Source organism: Oncorhynchus mykiss, chromosome 11 (genome assembly GCF_057628025.1).
Source record: "Oncorhynchus mykiss isolate SJ-2025 chromosome 11, ASM5762802v1, whole genome shotgun sequence".
Lineage (NCBI taxonomy): Eukaryota > Metazoa > Chordata > Actinopteri > Salmoniformes > Salmonidae > Oncorhynchus > Oncorhynchus mykiss.
In genome coordinates, this window is record NC_143032.1 from 80,075,001 (window position 1) to 80,092,358 (window position 17,358).

General features: G+C 46.1%; 1 protein-coding gene across 4 annotated transcripts in view; it reads left to right on the plus strand.

Moving 5' to 3' along the window:
• Window positions 1-17,358, plus strand: part of LOC110536435 (phospholipid-transporting ATPase ID) — a 34,339-nt gene that overhangs the window by 5,256 nt on the left and 11,725 nt on the right. For all 4 annotated transcript variants that reach the window (XR_016484712.1, XR_016484713.1, XM_090191218.1 and 1 more), the window contains 13 exons: window positions 6,000-6,098; window positions 7,082-7,143; window positions 7,853-7,925; window positions 8,128-8,198; window positions 8,447-8,529; window positions 10,101-10,259; window positions 10,674-10,762; window positions 10,960-11,153; window positions 11,300-11,508; window positions 13,366-13,575; window positions 13,930-14,118; window positions 14,515-14,630; window positions 17,124-17,288. Coding sequence is in view for 2 of the 4 variants with exons in the window: in XM_090191218.1 (XP_090047344.1) it covers window positions 7,133-7,143; window positions 7,853-7,925; window positions 8,128-8,198; window positions 8,447-8,529; window positions 10,101-10,259; window positions 10,674-10,762; window positions 10,960-11,153; window positions 11,300-11,508; window positions 13,366-13,575; window positions 13,930-14,118; window positions 14,515-14,630; window positions 17,124-17,288 (1,569 nt within the window). In the remaining 2 variants the exon portion in view is untranslated. The remainder of the gene's footprint in view (window positions 1-5,999; window positions 6,099-7,081; window positions 7,144-7,852; window positions 7,926-8,127; window positions 8,199-8,446; window positions 8,530-10,100; window positions 10,260-10,673; window positions 10,763-10,959; window positions 11,154-11,299; window positions 11,509-13,365; window positions 13,576-13,929; window positions 14,119-14,514; window positions 14,631-17,123; window positions 17,289-17,358) is intronic.

Sequence of the window (17,358 nt, forward strand, 5' to 3'; positions counted from 1 at the left end):
TTACAGGCAACATCTGCACTGAGCTAAAGGCTAGAGGTGCCTCATTCAAAGAGCGGGACACTAACCCTGACGCTTATAAGAAATCCCGCTACACCCTCCGACAAACCATCAAACAGGGAAAGCGTCAATACAGGATCAAAATCGAATCCTACTACATCGGCTCTGACACTCGTTGGATGTGGCTGGGCTTGCAAACTATCACGGACTACATTGGGAAACTCAGCCACGAGCTGTCCAGGGATGCGAGCCTATCAGGCGAGCTAAATACTTTCTATGCTCGCATCAAGGCTAGCAACACTGAACCATTCATGAGTGCACCATCTGTTCCGAATGACTGGACCCACTTCAATTCGCATACCGCCCTAACAGATCCACAGATTACACAATCTCTATTGCACTGCCCTTTCCCACATGAACAAAAGGAATGTCTATGCAAGAAGGCTGTTCATTGACTATAGCTCAGCATTCAACACCATAGTGCCCTCCAAGTTGATCACTAAGCTCAGAACCCTGGGACTGCAACTGGATCCTGGACTTCCTGACGGGCCGCCCCCAGGTGGTGAGAGTAGGCAACAACACATCTGTCACGCTGATCCTCAACTTGGGGGCCCTTCACGGGTGTGTGCTTAGTCCCCTCCTGTACTCCCTGTTCATCCACAACTGTGTGGCCTCACACGACTCTAACGCCATCATTAAGTTTGCTGACGACACAACAGTGGGAGGCCTGATCACCGACAACGACGAGACAGCCTACAGGGAGGAGGTCATAGACCTGGCTGTGTGGTTCCAGGACAACAACTTCTACCTCAATGTTAGCAAGACAAAAGAGCTGATCGTGGACAACAGGAAATGGAGGGCCAAGCATGCTCACATCCACATCGATGGGGCTATAGTGTAGCAGGTCGAGAGCTTCAAGTTCCTCGGTGTCCACATCACAAAGGAATTGTCATGGTCCACACACATTCGTGAAGAGAGCACGACAACACCTCTTCCCCCTCAGGAGCCTGAAAATATTTGTCATGGGCCCTCAGATCCTCAAAACCTTCAACAGCTGCACCACTGAGAGCATCTTGACTGGCCGCATCACCACTTGGTATGGCAACTGCTTGGCATCTGACCACAAGGCGCTACAAAGGGTAGTGCATACGGCCCAGTACGCACTACCATCACTGGGGCCAAGCTCCCTGCCATCCAGGACCTCTATACCAAGGTGGTGTCAGAGCAAGGGCCTAAACATTGTCAAAGACTCCAGCCACCCAAGTCATAGACTGTTTTCTCTTCTACCACACGGCAAGGGATACCGATTCACCAAGTCTGTAACCAACAGGAGCCTGAACAGCTTCTAAAACTAAGCCATAAATAGTTATTTAAATAGTTAACCAATAGCTACCCGGACTTTCTGCATGGATCCTTTTTGCAATAACTCTTGACTCATCCCATTAGCTGCTGTTAATGTATATTATCTGTTACCTAGTCACTTTATCCCTACCTATATGTACATATCTACCTCAATGACCTCATACCCGTACACATCTGCTCGGTACTGGTACCCTGTGTATACAGCCTAGTTATTGTTACTCAGTACTGGTACCCTGTGTATACAGCCTAGTTATCGTTACTCAGTACTGGTACCCTGTGTATACAGCCTAGTTATTGTTACTCAGTACTGGTACCCTGTGTATACAGCCTAGTTATTGTTACTCAGTACTGGTACCCTGTGTATACAGCCTAGTTATTGTTACTCAGTACTGGTACCCTGTGTATACAGCCTAGTTATCATTACTCAGTACTGGTAACCTTGTATACAGCCTAGTTAGTGTTACTCAGTACTGGTACCCTGTGTATACAGCCTAGTTATAATTACTCAGTACTGGTAACCTTGTATACAGCCTAGATATTGTTACTCAGTACTGGTACCCTGTGTATACAGCCTAGTTATCGTTACTCAGTACTGGTACCCTGTGTATACAGCCTAGTTATTGTTACTCAGTACTGGTACCCTGTGTATACAGCCTAGTTATTGTTACTCAGTACTGGTACCCTGTGTATACAGCCTAGTTATTGTTACTCAGTACTGGTACCCTGTGTATACAGCCTAGTTATCATTACTCAGTACTGGTAACCTTGTATACAGCCTAGTTATTGTTACTCAGTACTGGTACCCTGTGTATACAGCCAGTTAACATTACTCAGTACTGGTACCCTGTGTATACAGCCTAGTTATTGTTACTCAGTACTGGTACCCTGTGTATACAGCCTAGTTATCATTACTCAGTACTGGTAACCTTGTATACAGCCTAGTTATTGTTACTCAGTACTGGTACCCTGTGTATACAGCCAGTTAACATTACTCAGTACTGGTACCCTGTGTATACAGCCTAGTTATTGTTACTCAGCACTGGTACCCTGTGTATACAGCCTAGTTATCATTACTCAGTACTGGTACCCTGTGTATACAGCCTAGTTATCATTACTCAGTACTGGTACCCTGTGTATACAGCCTAGTTATCATTACTCAGTACTGGTACCCTGTGTATATAGCCTAGTTATCATTACTCAGTACTGGTACCCTGTGTATATAGCCTAGTTATCATTACTCAGCACTGGTACCCTGTGTATACAGCCTAGTTATTGTTACTCAGTACTGGTACCCTGTGTATACAGCCTAGTTATCATTACTCAGTACTGGAACCCTGTGTATACAGCCTAGTTATCATTACTCAGCACTGGTACCCTGTGTATACAGCCTAGTTATCATTACTCAGTACTGGTACCCTGTGTATACAGCCTAGTTATCATTACTCAGTACTGGTACCCTGTGTATACAGCCTAGTTATCATTACTCAGTACTGGTACCCTGTGTATACAGCCTAGTTATCATTACTCAGTACTGGTACCCTGTGTATACAGCCTAGTTATCATTACTCAGCACTGGTACCCTGTGTATACAGCCTAGTTATCATTACTCAGTACTGGTACCCTGTGTATACAGCCTAGTTAGTGTTACTCAGTACTGGTACCCTGTGTATACAGCCTAGTTATTGGGGATTTATTCCTCGTGTTATTCTTCTATTTTTCTATAATTTCTCTATTTTTCTCTCTACATTGTTGGGACCGTCAGTAGTAAGTATTTCACTGTTAGTCTATAGCTGTGGTTTATGAAGCGTAAGATCAACGATGTTTGATGTGAATAATTCTACCTGGTTGGCAGTAACACTACATCCTCTCGGACACCATTAGACCTGTCTGTCCTCGTATGTCTCACAGAGTCTGTGTCCTGAGAAGGTACACTATCTGCTGGAGACAGACCTTGTTGGAGGAGATGGCTATGATTTCCACAGTAAAGCTACAATCGGTCCAATAAGAAAACAGGATATGAAGTGCAGTGACTGAGGAAGTGAGGAAGAGAGAGAGGAAGTTGACTCGTTGCAACTTAGCTCATTGTTGTATAGAGGTTTACAAACAACACAAAACATACCAGGCTCCTGAGTGGCGCAGCGGTCTAAGGCACTGCATCACCAGTGTTAGACGCGTCATGACAGACCCTGGTTTGATTCCAGGCTGTATCACAACTGGCTGTGATTGGAAGTCCCATAGGGTGGCGCAAAATTGGCCCAGCGTCGTCAAGGTTTGGCCGGAGTAGGCTGTCATTGTAAATAAGAATTTGTTCTTAACTGACTTAAATGTTCTTAACTGACTTAACTGTTCTTAACTGACTTAACTGTTCTTAACTGTTCTTAACTGACTTGCCAAGTTAAATAAAGGTAAAATAAAAAATACCTGACATAGAGAGATCTCATCACAGCATACAGTATGTACAGTAGAAACAGCTATGGAGACCAGTAGAGATCTCATCACAGCATACAGTATGTACAGTAGAAACAGCTATGGAGACCAGTAGAGAGATCTCATCACAGCATACAGTATGTACAGTAGAAACAGCTATGGAGACCAGTAGAGAGATCTCATCACAGCATACAGTATGTACAGTAGAAACAGCTATGGAGACCAGTAGAGAGATCTCATCACAGCATACAGTATGTACAGTAGAAACAGCTATGGAGACCAGTAGAGAGATCTCATCACAGCATACAGTATGTACAGTAGAAACAGCTATGGAGACCAGTAGAGAGATCTCATCACAGCATACAGTATGTACAGTAGAAACAGCTATGGAGACCAGTAGAGAGATCTCATCACAGCATACAGTATGTACAGTAGAAACAGCTATGGAGACCAGTAGAGAGATCTCATCACAGCATACAGTATGTACAGTAGAAACAGCTATGGAGACCAGTAGAGAGATCTCATCACAGCATACAGTGTGTACAGTAGAAACAGCTATGGAGACCAGTAGAGAGATCTCATCACAGCATACAGTATGTACAGTAGAAACAGCTATGGAGACCAGTAGAGAGATCTCATCACAGCATACAGTATGTACAGTAGAAACAGCTATGGAGACCAGTAGAGAGATCTCATCACAGCATACAGTATGTACAGTAGAAACAGCTATGGAGACCAGTAGAGAGATCTCATCACAGCATACAGTATGTACAGTAGAAACCGCTATGGAGACCAGTAGAGAGATCTCATCACAGCATACAGTATGTACAGTAGAAACCGCTATGGAGACCAGTAGAGAGATCTCATCACAGCATACAGTATGTACAGTAGAAATAGCTATGGAGACCAGTAGAGAGATCTCATCACAGCATACAGTATGTACAGTAGAAACAGCTATTGAGACCAGTAGAGATATCTCATCACAGCATACAGTATGTACAGTAGAAACTGCTATGGAGACCAGTAGAGAGATCTCATCACAGCATACAGTATGTACAGTAGAAACAGCTATGGAGACCAGTAGAGAGCAGAGCCTCTATGCTGCTCTGACATTAGATGTATGTGTATTGGTTTAATATTTTGTGAAATTGTTAGATATTACTTTGTTAGATATTACTGCACTGCCGGAGTTAGAAACACCAGCATTTTGCTACACATGCAATAACATCTACTAAACACGTGTGTGTGTGACCCCAAAAAATTGATTGGATTTGAAGTTCCAGAATGCGATGGAAATGTCAGCCATATTGGTCAGGGAGAAATCCAAACCACTCTAATTGGAATGAATGGCAGTAGAGGCAGGATCCTGATTTGACTTGTGCAGGAAAATAAAAGTTGTGATATCAGATATTGTTTATTAGATGTATTGTCAACTTAAAATTTTGCCATATAATTATAAATGCAGTTTAAGCAGGTTTTATACAAAAGTTATGTATAAATAGCCTCTAAAATATATGTAAACAGACGATAAATGACAATGTTGTGTTTTCTTGGAAATCTATGAGTGTTATTATATGATACAATATGTTGTTGCATTTACAACTTATCTAAGTCCTATCATGATGTCAGCCAGTGTCTGGCTGTGGATTGGCCTCATTGTTTGAATGGAATGTTGGAATATTGGCAGTTAATTTGAACAATTAATGGAATCATTCCTCTAAAACTGTCTGGCTAGCTAGCTAACAAACATACAGGGAAGATAAATTCTTCAAGTTCATTATCTTACACAAAATCTTATCAAGGCATTGGCAAACCATGGCACACCAACTTACTGACCAAAATGTCTGACCTTAATTTTACCTTGATTTAACTAGGCAAGTCAGTTAAGAACAAATTCTTATTTTCAATGACGGCCTAGGAACAGTGGGTTAACTGCCTGTTCAGGGGCAGAATGACAGATTTGTACCTTGTCAGCTCGGGGATTCGATCTTGCAAACTTTTCGGTTACTAGTCCAACACTCTAACCACTAGGCTACCTGCCTCCCCTTTATACTGTCATTAGAAGGTTCATGATCATTCTAATATTCTAATTCCTAATTGTATGACCACCATCTCCTCCCTATCATGGGGGTGTCTGTTATATTAATGTGAAATGTTGTGTAGATGTTGCATAAATGTTACCTGAGTGTTTGTTGAATGTTGTGTTGCGGTAGGTGATTCCTGCCATCTCCTCTCTGTCCTGGTTCACGACCGTAGTCCCTCTGGTCCTGGTGCTGTCTGTGACGGCTGCTAAAGATGCTACCGATGACATAGTGAGTATACATATAGGAGGATCCTGCATATGGGCCAGCCTCCTTACCTTTCACATCTTACCGCTGCTCAGCCCTTCGCCATTCCAAGCAGATATCTTCTTAGCTTTTTCTTTTCATCTCTCTCTCTCTCTCTCTCTCTCTCTCTCTCTCTGTGTCTCTCTCTCTCTCTCTGTCTCTCTGACTCTCTCTCGCTGTCTCTCTCTCGCTGTCTCTCTCTCGCTGTCTCTCTCTCGCTGTCTCTCTCTCTCTCTCTCTCTCTCTCTCATGGGCTTGTTCTTTCACTACTTCCTGAATCAAGCAGGAATTTAGTTTCAATACCAAAACAATACAAAGGAAAAATACTTTCAGTTCCAGCTGTCAGGTTAAACAAACACTACTGCTACTTTACTGGCAACCTGATACTGAACCGGTCTGGGAAATGTGATCTCACCTGGTTACACGTTAACCTCTGTAGCAAAACAACCATCTGTTTGTTAGGTCAGGTGGAGACACAGACCAGGTCCCAAATGGCACCCTATTCCCTATGTAGTGCACTACTTTAGACCAGGACCAATAGAGCTGTAGTACACTACTTTAGACCAGGACCAATAGAGCTGTAGTACACTACTTTAGACCAGGACCCATAGACTCAAAAAGGTAGTGCACTATATAAGGAATAATGTGCCATTTGGGACGTAGAAACAGACCTTTCTGCCTTCACGGTCCAGCGACAGCTTTAGTGAGGTCATCGTATTTGGCTTATCATAATTGGCTCTTGGTGAAGAGATGGTGGCCATCTTTGGCGACGCAGTGGCGGGATGTCCGAGTTTTGGGTGGTCTGGTGAGAAGACCGAAACCAAACATTTACACAACCTCTGACCTGAAGAAAGTTTAACGATGAACTCCTTTCACCAGTCCCATTCAAACAGGATTTAACCAGGAAACGAACCTTGAGGTTAGAAACTAATGTTGAATGAATTTTATCATCCTCTCTGTTTTACCAGAACCGCCACAGGAGTGACAACCAGGTGAACAACAGGAAGGTCACAGTGCTCATGGATGGAGAGTAAGTTCATCAGATCTACTATTGGTGTCATTATCAACACAAAGTATAATGGGCCACTGGTTTGTGTTTGTGTGTGTGTGTGTGTGGTCAGATATTGTCTGGCCCTCCCTGCTCCCTGTCCCCATCCTACTCTCACCACTGTCCTCCACACAAATCCATTCCCACAACAAATATGTGTTCGTAAGGCAGGGACAGTAAGGCACCGTGTCCTCTTTTCTCGGTGCCAATAGGAAGCAGCTGCAGGACAACAGGAAGTGTTTGTTTTCTTCCTGTTGATGTGACTCCTGACTCGAGGACACTAAACGACAGAGTGGTTCAAAGGAAAATACAATCTACAGTCTGACCCTTGTGGTTATGTTTAGTCTTATATTTCCCCCTGACTGTCCCCAAACAACAGGGAATCCCTAATGTCTACTCACAATTCTCTCTCTCTCTCTCTCTCTTTCACTTTCCCCTCCCTCCCTCCCTCCCTCCCTCCCTCCCTCCCTCCCTCCCTCCCTCCCTCCCTCCCTCCCTCCCTCCCTCCCTCCCTCCCCCACCACGCTCTCTCTCCATCCACACTCTCTCTCTCTCTCTCTCTCTCTCCCTCTTTCCCCCAACACACACTCTTTTTTTCTCTCTCTCTCTCCCTCTCCACCAACACACTCTCTATCTCTCCCCCTCTCTCTCTACCCCCCCCACCTCTCCTTCTCCATATTTGTCTCTCTAGACTACGGAGTGAGAAATGGATGTCCGTTCAGGTGGGCGACATCATCAAACTGGAAAACAACCAGTTTGTTACGGTGAGAACAGAACTGAACCAACCTAACTGTCAGTTCCTTAAAACATACTGTACTGAAACATACTGTACCTCACTGTTAGTCTATTGTGTAGATCAGTTGGCACAGGAGACCATCCTGATAGACTGGGTGTGAATCTGGTGCCTATATTCAGTGTATTTGATAGTCAGTGAATCTGATTCTGTGAATCTCTGTGTGATTTCAGGCAGACCTGTTGCTGCTCTCTAGTAGTGAACCTCTCAACCTGGTCTACATAGAGACTGCTGAACTGGACGGGTCTGTGTCTGTGTGTGTGTGTGTGTGTGTTTCAGTTTGCTAAGCTTATGTCTATTAGTACTCACTCCTCATACCTTATCTCCCTCCCTGCTCCTTCTCCTCATCCTCTTCTCTCCTTCTCCTCCTCCTCTGCCCATCTTCTCCTCCTTCTCCTCCTCCTTATCCTCCTCCTCTTCTCCCCTCCTTCTCCTCCTTCTCTTCTTTCTCCTCTTTCTCCTCTTTCTCCTCCTCTCTCCTCCACCTCTCAGAGAGACCAATCTAAAAGTGAAGCAGGCTCTGACAGTAACAGGAGACATGGGAGACAAGATCCACAGCCTGGCGGCTTTCAATGGTGAGTTACACTGAGGGTTGGTTAGACACTTTCTACGTATTATCTCTGGGTAGAAGTTTCCCTTAGATACAGATCCAGGATCAGCCAAATCCTAATATTAACCATTAAGGGGGAAATGCATAAACTGACCTTTGATCAGAGTCTGGGGAAAAAGTCATACTGCTCCTGCTTTGTAGCCACGCCATAATGATCATAAAAGCATGAAGCCAAATGCCAGAGAAAAACACAGCAGCATATTTAAATCAGATGTGGGTTCAGTGCTCTAGTAAATGAATGATGTTTTAAACATATGAATACCCACTCTTCTCTCCTCCTAACCCTGTGTCTCATCCTCTCCTCCTAACCCTGTGTCTCATCCTCTCCTCCTAACCCTGTGTCTCATCCTCTCCTCCTAACCCTGTGTCTCATCCTCTCCTCCTAACCCTGTGTCTCATCCTCTCCTCCTAACCCTGTGTCTCATCCTCTTCTCCTAACCCTGTGTCTCATCCTCTCCTCCTAACCCTGTGTCTCATCCTCTCCTTCTAACCCTGTGTCTCATCCTCTTCTCCTAACCCTGTGTCTCATCCTCTCCTTCTAACCCTGTGTCTCGTCCTCTTCTCCTAACCCTGTGTCTCATCCTCTCCTCCTAACCCTGTGTCTCATCCTCTCCTCCTAACCCTGTGTCTCATCCTCCTCTCCTCCTAACCCTGTGTCTCATCCTCTCCTCCTAACCCTGTGTCTCATCCTCTTCTCTTCTCCTAACCCTGTGTCTCATCCTCTTCTCCTAACCCTGTGTCTCATCCTCTCCTCCTAACCCTGTGTCTCATCCTCTCCTCCTAACCCTGTGTCTCATCCTCTCCTCCTAACCCTGTGTCTCATCCTCTCCTTCTAACCCTGTGTCTCATCCTCTCCTTCTAACCCTGTGTCTCATCCTCTTCTCCTAACCCTGTGTCTCATCCTCTCCTTCTAACCCTGTGTCTCATCCTCTTCTCCTAACCCTGTGTCTCATCCTCTTCTCCTAACCCTGTGTCTCATCCTCCTCTCCTTCTAACCCTGTGTCTCATCCTCTTCTCCTAACCCTGTGTCTCATCCTCTCCTCCTAACCCTGTGTCTCATCCTCTCCTCCTAACCCTGTGTCTCATCCTCTCCTCCTAACCCTGTGTCTCATCCTCTCCTCCTGACCCTGTGTCTCATCCTCCTCTCCTCCTAACCCTGTGTCTCATCCTCTTCTCTCCTCCTAACCCTGTGTCTCATCCTCTCCTCCTAACCCTGTGTCTCATCCTCTCCTTCTAACCCTGTGTCTCATCCTCTCCTTCTAACCCTGTGTCTCATCCTCTCCTTCTAACCCTGTGTCTCATCCTCTTCTCCTAACCCTGTGTCTCATCCTCTCCTTCTAACCCTGTGTCTCATCCTCTTCTCCTAACCCTGTGTCTCATCCTCTTCTCCTAACCATGTGTCTCATCCTCCTCTCCTTCTAACCCTGTGTCTCATCCTCTTCTCCTAACCCTGTGTCTCATCCTCTCCTCCTAACCCTGTGTCTCATCCTCTCCTTCTAACCCTGTGTCTCATCCTCTTCTCCTGACCCTGTCCAGGGGAGGTGCGCTGTGAGCCACCCAACAACCGGCTGGACCGTTTCACAGGAACATTGACAAACGCTGGTCAGAAATACTCTCTGGACAACAACAAGATCCTGCTGAGGGGCTGCACCCTCAGGAACACAGAGTGGTGCTTCGGACTGGTGCTGTTCGGAGGTGAGAGGTTAGAGGTCAGGACTGGTACTGTTCTGAGGTGAGAGGTTAAAGGTCAGGACTTGTGCTGTTCGGAGGTAAGAGGTTAGAGGTCAAGACTGGTGCTGTTCGGAGGGTGAGAGGATGAGGGTCAAATCCAATAAACTTGTATTTGTCAGGTGTAGACTTTACAGTGAAATGCTTGCAGAGGTAAGGGCAAGTTCTGGCTCACAGGTTAGTTAACACCGCCCTCTGCTGGCCAGTATAGATAATGAACCTCAACCGGGAATACCTAACACTAACTGACCTAATAGATTTTGCTTCTAACCTTTATTAAAAGCTATTCTTCTATACATTGAGGTTGTGTCAATTATCAGCTGTTTAGTTGTCTTCTAAATTCTTACTTAATACTAACCCTGTGGTCCGGTTGTGGTCCAGGTCCAGAGACTAAACTGATGCAGAACTGTGGGAAGACCACGTTCAAGAGGACCAGCATCGACCGCCTGATGAACGTGCTCGTCCTTTGTGTGAGTCCAGCTGTTAGACTGTTGTTGGTTTCATTAAGATCTTCATTTGAACATTCACTGGGCATCTCTCATTTCCAATTTGGTGTTTTATCTATTACACTGGGTTCAATTTAATTATCTATAGTTTCTGTCAGCCTTCACATCTCTCTTCTCACCTGTTGACCTCTTGACCTATTGACCCCTCTTTCCCCCGTCAGATCTTTGGCTTCCTGGCGTTCATGTGCATGATCCTGGCCATCGGCAACCGGATCTGGGAGCAACGCTGGGGGTCAGATTTCACGGCCTTCCTGCCCAGACAGGACGGAGTTGACACTCCCTTCTCCTCCTTCCTCACCTTCTGGTCCTACGTTATCATCCTTAACACCGTCGTACCCATCTCCCTCTACGTCAGGTGTGTGTGTGAGAGAGAGAGAGAGAGTCTGTTTTTGTATTTCTGTATTTCTGCCTATTCGAGATACTGTACCTTGCAGATACATTGTCTGTGCTTTGGTTCTACTGTATGTAATGTAATGAAATATTCCTGTATGTGTGTTTCAGTGTGGAGGTCATCCGTCTGGGCAACAGTTTCTACATCGACTGGGACAGGAAGATGTACCATGCCCGTAGTGACACCCCGGCCAAGGCCCGGACCACCACGCTGAACGAGGAGCTGGGTCAGATCAAATACATCTTCTCGGACAAGACCGGAACACTCACTCAGAACATTATGATCTTCAACAAGTGTTCTATCAACGGGAAGTGCTACGGTGAGGTTCAGATGGTAACTAGGAAGGGCTACGGTGTGGTTCAGATGGTAACTAGGAAGGGCTACGGTGAGGTTCAGATGGTAACTAGGAAGGGCTACGGTGAGGATCAGATGGTCACTAGGAAGGGCTACGGTGAGGTTCAGATGGTAACTAGGAAGGGCTACGGTGAGGTTCAGATGGTAACTAGGAAGGGCTACGGTGTGGTTCAGATGGTAACTAGGAAGGGCTACGGTGAGGTTCAGATGGTAACTAGGAAGGGCTACGGTGAGGATCAGATGGTCACTAGGAAGGGCTACGGTGAGGTTCAGATGGTAACTAGGAAGGGCTACGGTGAGGTTCAGATGGTAACTAGGAAGGGCTACGGTGAGGTTCAGATGGTAACTAGGAAGGGCTACGATGTGGTTCAGATGGTAACTAGGAAGGGCTACGGTGTGGTTCAGATGGTAACTAGGAAGGGCTACGGTGAGGTTCAGATGGTAACTAGGAAGGGCTACGGTGAGGTTCAGATGGTAACTAGGAAGGGCTACGGTGAGGTTCAGATGGTAACTAGGAAGGGCTACGGTGTGGTTCAGATGGTCACTAGGAAGGGCTACGGTGAGGTTCAGATGGTAACTAGGAAGGGCTACGGTGTGATTTAGATGGTAACTAGGAAGGGCTACGGTGTGATTTAGATGGTAACTAGGAAGGGCTACGGTGAGGTTCAGATGGTAACTAGGAAGGGCTACGGTGAGGTTCAGATGGTAACTAGGAAGGGCTACGGTGTGGTTCAGATGGTAACTAGGAAGGGCTATGGTGTGGTTCAGATGGTAACTAGGAAGGGCTCCGGTGTGATTTAGATGGTAACTAGGAAGGGCTACGGTGTGGCTCAGATGGTAACTAGGAAGGGCTACGGTGTGGTTCAGATGGTAACTAGGAAGGGCTACGGTGTGATTTAGATGGTAACTAGGAAGGGCTACGGTGAGGTTCAGATGGTAACTAGGAAGGGCTACGGTGTGGTTCAGATGGTAACTAGGAAGGGCTACGGTGTGATTTAGATGGTAACTAGGAAGGGCTACGGTGAGGTTCAGATGGTAACTAGGAAGGGCTACGGTGTGGTTCAGATGGTCACTAGGAAGGGCTACGGTGAGGTTCAGATGGTAACTAGGAAGGGCTACGGTGTGATTTAGATGGTAACTAGGAAGGGCTACGGTGTGATTTAGATGGTAACTAGGAAGGGCTACAGTGAGGTTCAGATGGTAACTAGGAAGGGCTACGGTGAGGTTCAGATGGTAACTAGGAAGGGCTACGGTGAGGTTCAGATGGTAACTAGGAAGGGCTACGGTGTGGTTCAGATGGTAACTAGGAAGGGCTACGGTGTGATTTAGATGGTAACTAGGAAGGGCTACGGTGTGGTTCAAATGGTAACTAGGAGGGGCTACGGTGTGGTTCAGATGGTAACTAGGAAGGGCTACGGTGTGATTTAGATGGTAACTAGGAAGGGCTACAGTGAGGTTCAGATGGTAACTAGGAAGGGCTACGGTGTGGTTCAAATGGTAACTAGGAAGGGCTACGGTGTGGTTCAGATGGTAACTAGGAAGGGCTACGGTGTGATTTAGATGGTAACTAGGAAGGGCTACGGTGAGGTTCAGATGGTAACTAGGAAGGGCTACGGTGTGGTTCAGATGGTAACTAGGAAGGGCTACGGTGAGGTTCAGATGATACATAGGCAGGCAAGGAAGTGTGTATGGAAGGATACAGAAACACACATGCATGTCGCACACACATGAACACACACACACAATCACAGGTTCGCATGAATCCCTCCTCCATTGTGAGGAACCCCATATGAACTCATCAAGTCTCTATTCTGTTCTCCAGGAGATGTATTTGACTACACTGGCCAGAGATTGGAGATCAACGAGCACACAGAGACAGTGGACTGGTCCTTCAACCCTCTTGCTGACCATCAATTCTCCTTCCATGACCACTCCCTGGTGGAGGCTGTAAAGCTGGAGAATGTGGAGGTCCACTCCTTCTTCAGAACACTGGCCCTCTGTCACACTGTTATGGCTGAGGAGAAGACAGAGGGTGAGAAGATGGGGAGGGAGGAGAGGGGAGGGAGGGAGGGAGGAGAGGGGAGGGGAGGGATGGAGGGAGGGGAGAGTAGGAGGGAGAGACGGCGAGAGAGCCAGGGGTAGGAGAGGGGGGTAAAGGGGAGAGGAGAGGGAGGGAGAGATGGGGGTAGGGATAGAGAGAGAGTGTTTGTGAAAGTGAGGAGCATGTTTGTTTTTGCTTGTTGAGATTGTTGAGATTATGAAATTGTGTCAGAAAGGGAAGACTGCATGTTTATCCATATTCATGTATGTAGGCAACAAAAAGAGAGAACGATAGCTATGACCACTTCCTCTAACAACAGGAAATGACCTCACTACCTCTCTACAGGTGAGTTGCTGTACCAGGCCCAGTCACCTGACGAAGGTGCTTTGGTAACCGCAGCGCGCAACTTTGGCTTTGTGTTCCGCTCGCGCACGCCAGAGAGCGTCACTATCGTAGAGATGGGAAAACAACGCAGCTACGAGCTGCTCGCCATCCTCGACTTCAACAACGTCCGCAAGAGGATGTCCGTCATTGGTGAACACAAACCATGAGAGATTTAGTTTCTTTCTCACTGTACTATGTCTGTAAGGGATGTAGCCTAACTGTGTGTGTGTGTGTGTGTGTGTGTGTGTGTGTGTGTGTGTGTGTGTGTGTGTGTGTGTGTGTGTCTGTGTGTCTGGGGGGCGCTGTGTGTGCGTGTGTGTGTGTGTGTGTCTGGGGGGGGCGCTGTGTGTGTGTGTGTTTGTGTGTGTGTGTCTGGGGGGGGCGCTGTGTGTGTGTGTGTGTGTGTCTGGGGGGGGGGCGCTGTGTGTGCGTGTGTGTGTGTGTCATGGGGGGGGCACTGTGTGTGTGTGTGTCTGGGGGGGGCGCTGTGTGTGTGTGTGTGTGTGTGTGTGTGTGTGTGTGTGTGTGTGTCTGTGTGCACTACAGTGCGGAGTCCAGAGGGGAAGCTGTGTCTGTATTGTAAAGGAGCAGACACCATGGTCTATGAGAGGCTGGACCAGTCCTGTACCAAGCTGATGGACGTCACCACTGAACACCTCAACGTAAGAGAGAGTGTGTGTGTGTGTGTGTGTGTGTGTGTGTGTGTGTGAGAGAGAGTCTGTGATACAGAGAGAGAGAGAGAGTCACGAGAAAACAAAAAGATAATTATTTCCTATGTGTCAAGTAATTAACAAATAAACAGAGCAAACTAGAATGCTATTTGGCCCTAAACAGAGAGTACACAGTGGCAGAATATCTGACCACTGTAACTGACCCAAACTTAAGGAAAGCTTTGACTATGTACAGACTCATTGAGCACAGCCTTGCTATTGAGAAAGGCCGCCGTAGGCAGACATGGCTCTCAAGAGAAGACAGGCTACGTGCACACTGCCCACAAAATGAGGTGGAAACTGAGCTGCGTATTTCCCTCAGATTACACAGACCCACAAATAATTTGAAACAAATACAATTTTGATAAACTCCCATATCTACTGGGTGAAATACCACAGTGTGCCATCACAGCAGCAAGATGTGTGACCATTGTAAATACAACCCATATTTATTTTTATTTATTTTTCCCTTTTGTACTTGAACTATTTGCACATCGTTACAACACTGTATATATACTTAATAATAATATACAATTTGAAATGGACCTTCTGTGATTGTAATGTTTACTGTACAGTCGTGACCAAAAGTTTTGAGAATGACAAAAATATTAATTTCCACAAAGTTTGCTGCTTCAGTGTCTTTAGATATTTTTGTCAGATGTTACTATGGAATACTGAAGTATAATTACAAGCATTTCATAAGTGTCAAAGGCTTTTATTGACAATTACATGAAGTTGATGCATTGAGTGAATATTTGCAGTGTTGACCCTTCTTTTTCAAGACCTCTGCAATCCGCCCAGGCATGCTGTCAATTAACTTCTGGGCCCCATCCTGACTGATGGCAGCCCATTCTTGCATAATCAATGCTTGGAGTTTGTCTACCCGCCTCTTGAGGATTGACCACAAGTTCTCAATGGGATTAAGGTCTGGGGAGTTGACTGGCTGTGGACCCAAAATATCGATGTTTTGTTCCCCGAGCCACTTAGTTATCACTTTCTCTTTATGTCAAGGTGCTCTATCATGCTGGAAAAGGCATTGTTCGTGACCAAACTGTTCCTGGATGGTTGGGAGAAGTTGCTCTCGGAGGATGTGTTGGTACCATTCTATATACATGTGTTCTTAGGCAAAATTGTGAGTGAGCCCACTCCCTTGGCTGAGAAGCAACCCCACACATGAATGGTCTCAGGATGCTTTACTGTTGGCATGACACAGGACTGATGGTAGCGCTCACCTTGTCTTCTCTGGACAAGCTTTTTTCTGGATGCCCCAAACAATCGGAAAGGGAATTCATCAGAGAAAAGGACTTTACCCCAGTCCTCAGCAGTCCAACCCCTGTATCTTTAGCAGAATATCAGTCTGTCCCTGATGTTTTTCCTGGAGAGAAGTGGCTTCTTTGCTGGCCTTCTTGACACCAGGCCATCCTCCAAAAGTCTTTGCCTCACTGTGCGTGCAGATGCACTCACACCTGCCTGCTGTCATTCCTGAGTAAGCTCTGTACTGGTGGTGCCCCGATCATTCAACTGAATCAAATTTAGGAAACAGTGCTGGCGCTTGCTGGACTTTCTTGGGCGCCCTGAAGCCGCCTTCGCAACAATTGAACCGCTCTCCTTGAAGTTCTTGAAGTTCTTGATGATCCGATAAATGGCTGATTTAGGGAAGCCCTTTTTGTGCAAAGCAATGATGACGGAACGTGTTTCCTTGCAGGTAACCATGTTTGACAGAGGAAGAACAATGAATCCAATCACCACCCTCCTTTTGAAGCTTCCAGTCTGTTATTCAAACTCAATCAGCATGACAGAGTGATCTCCAGCCTTGTCCTCGTCAACGAGAGAATCACTGACATGATGTCAGCAGGTCCTTTTGTGGCATGGCTGAAAGGCAGTGGAAATGTTTTTTGGGGGGATTCAGTTCATTTGCGTGGCAAAGAGGGACTTTGCAATGAATTGCAATTCATCTGATCACTCTTCATACCATTCTGGAGTATATGCAAATTGCCATCATACAAACTGAGGCAGCAGACTTTGTGAAAATTAGTATTTGTGTCATTCTCAATACTTTTGGCCACGACTGTAATTTAAAAAGATTTTTTATTTCACTTTAGTTTATTATCTATTTCACTTTATTTGGCAATGTAAACATATGTGGGGGTGGTGGTGGGGTTTAAGGTTAGGGTGGGGGGGTTAAGGTTAGGGGTGGGGGGGAGTATTTATGTCTGTACATGTGTTAGTCTGTATGCCTATCTGTCTCTCTCCCTCCTCGTGCATCTGTTATAGAAGGTCATATCCTCTTTTCACCATCCTGATCTCCCGACATGACATTCTGTTAAAACGAAACGGGAGCACAGTGGTCAGGGTGGTGGATCACGTCAAAAACGTAATCCCGTAATGTAAAAAACAGAAAAATGCAACGTGTGTGTATCGTGTGTGTGTGTCCTGTCCATGCAGGAGTATGCTGGTGAGGGCCTGCGGACCCTGGCTTTGGCCTATAAGGACTTGGATGAGGAGTATTTTAGCAGGTGGAAACAGCGCCACCATGAGGCCAGCACAGCCCTGGAGGACCGAGAGGACAAGCTAGACCTGCTCTATGAGGAGATAGAGAAAGACCTGGTGGTAGGAAGGCTTTAACACTGAACCAGGAACAGATTTAGTTTTTACATTTTGATAAAGTGTAAGACCTGAT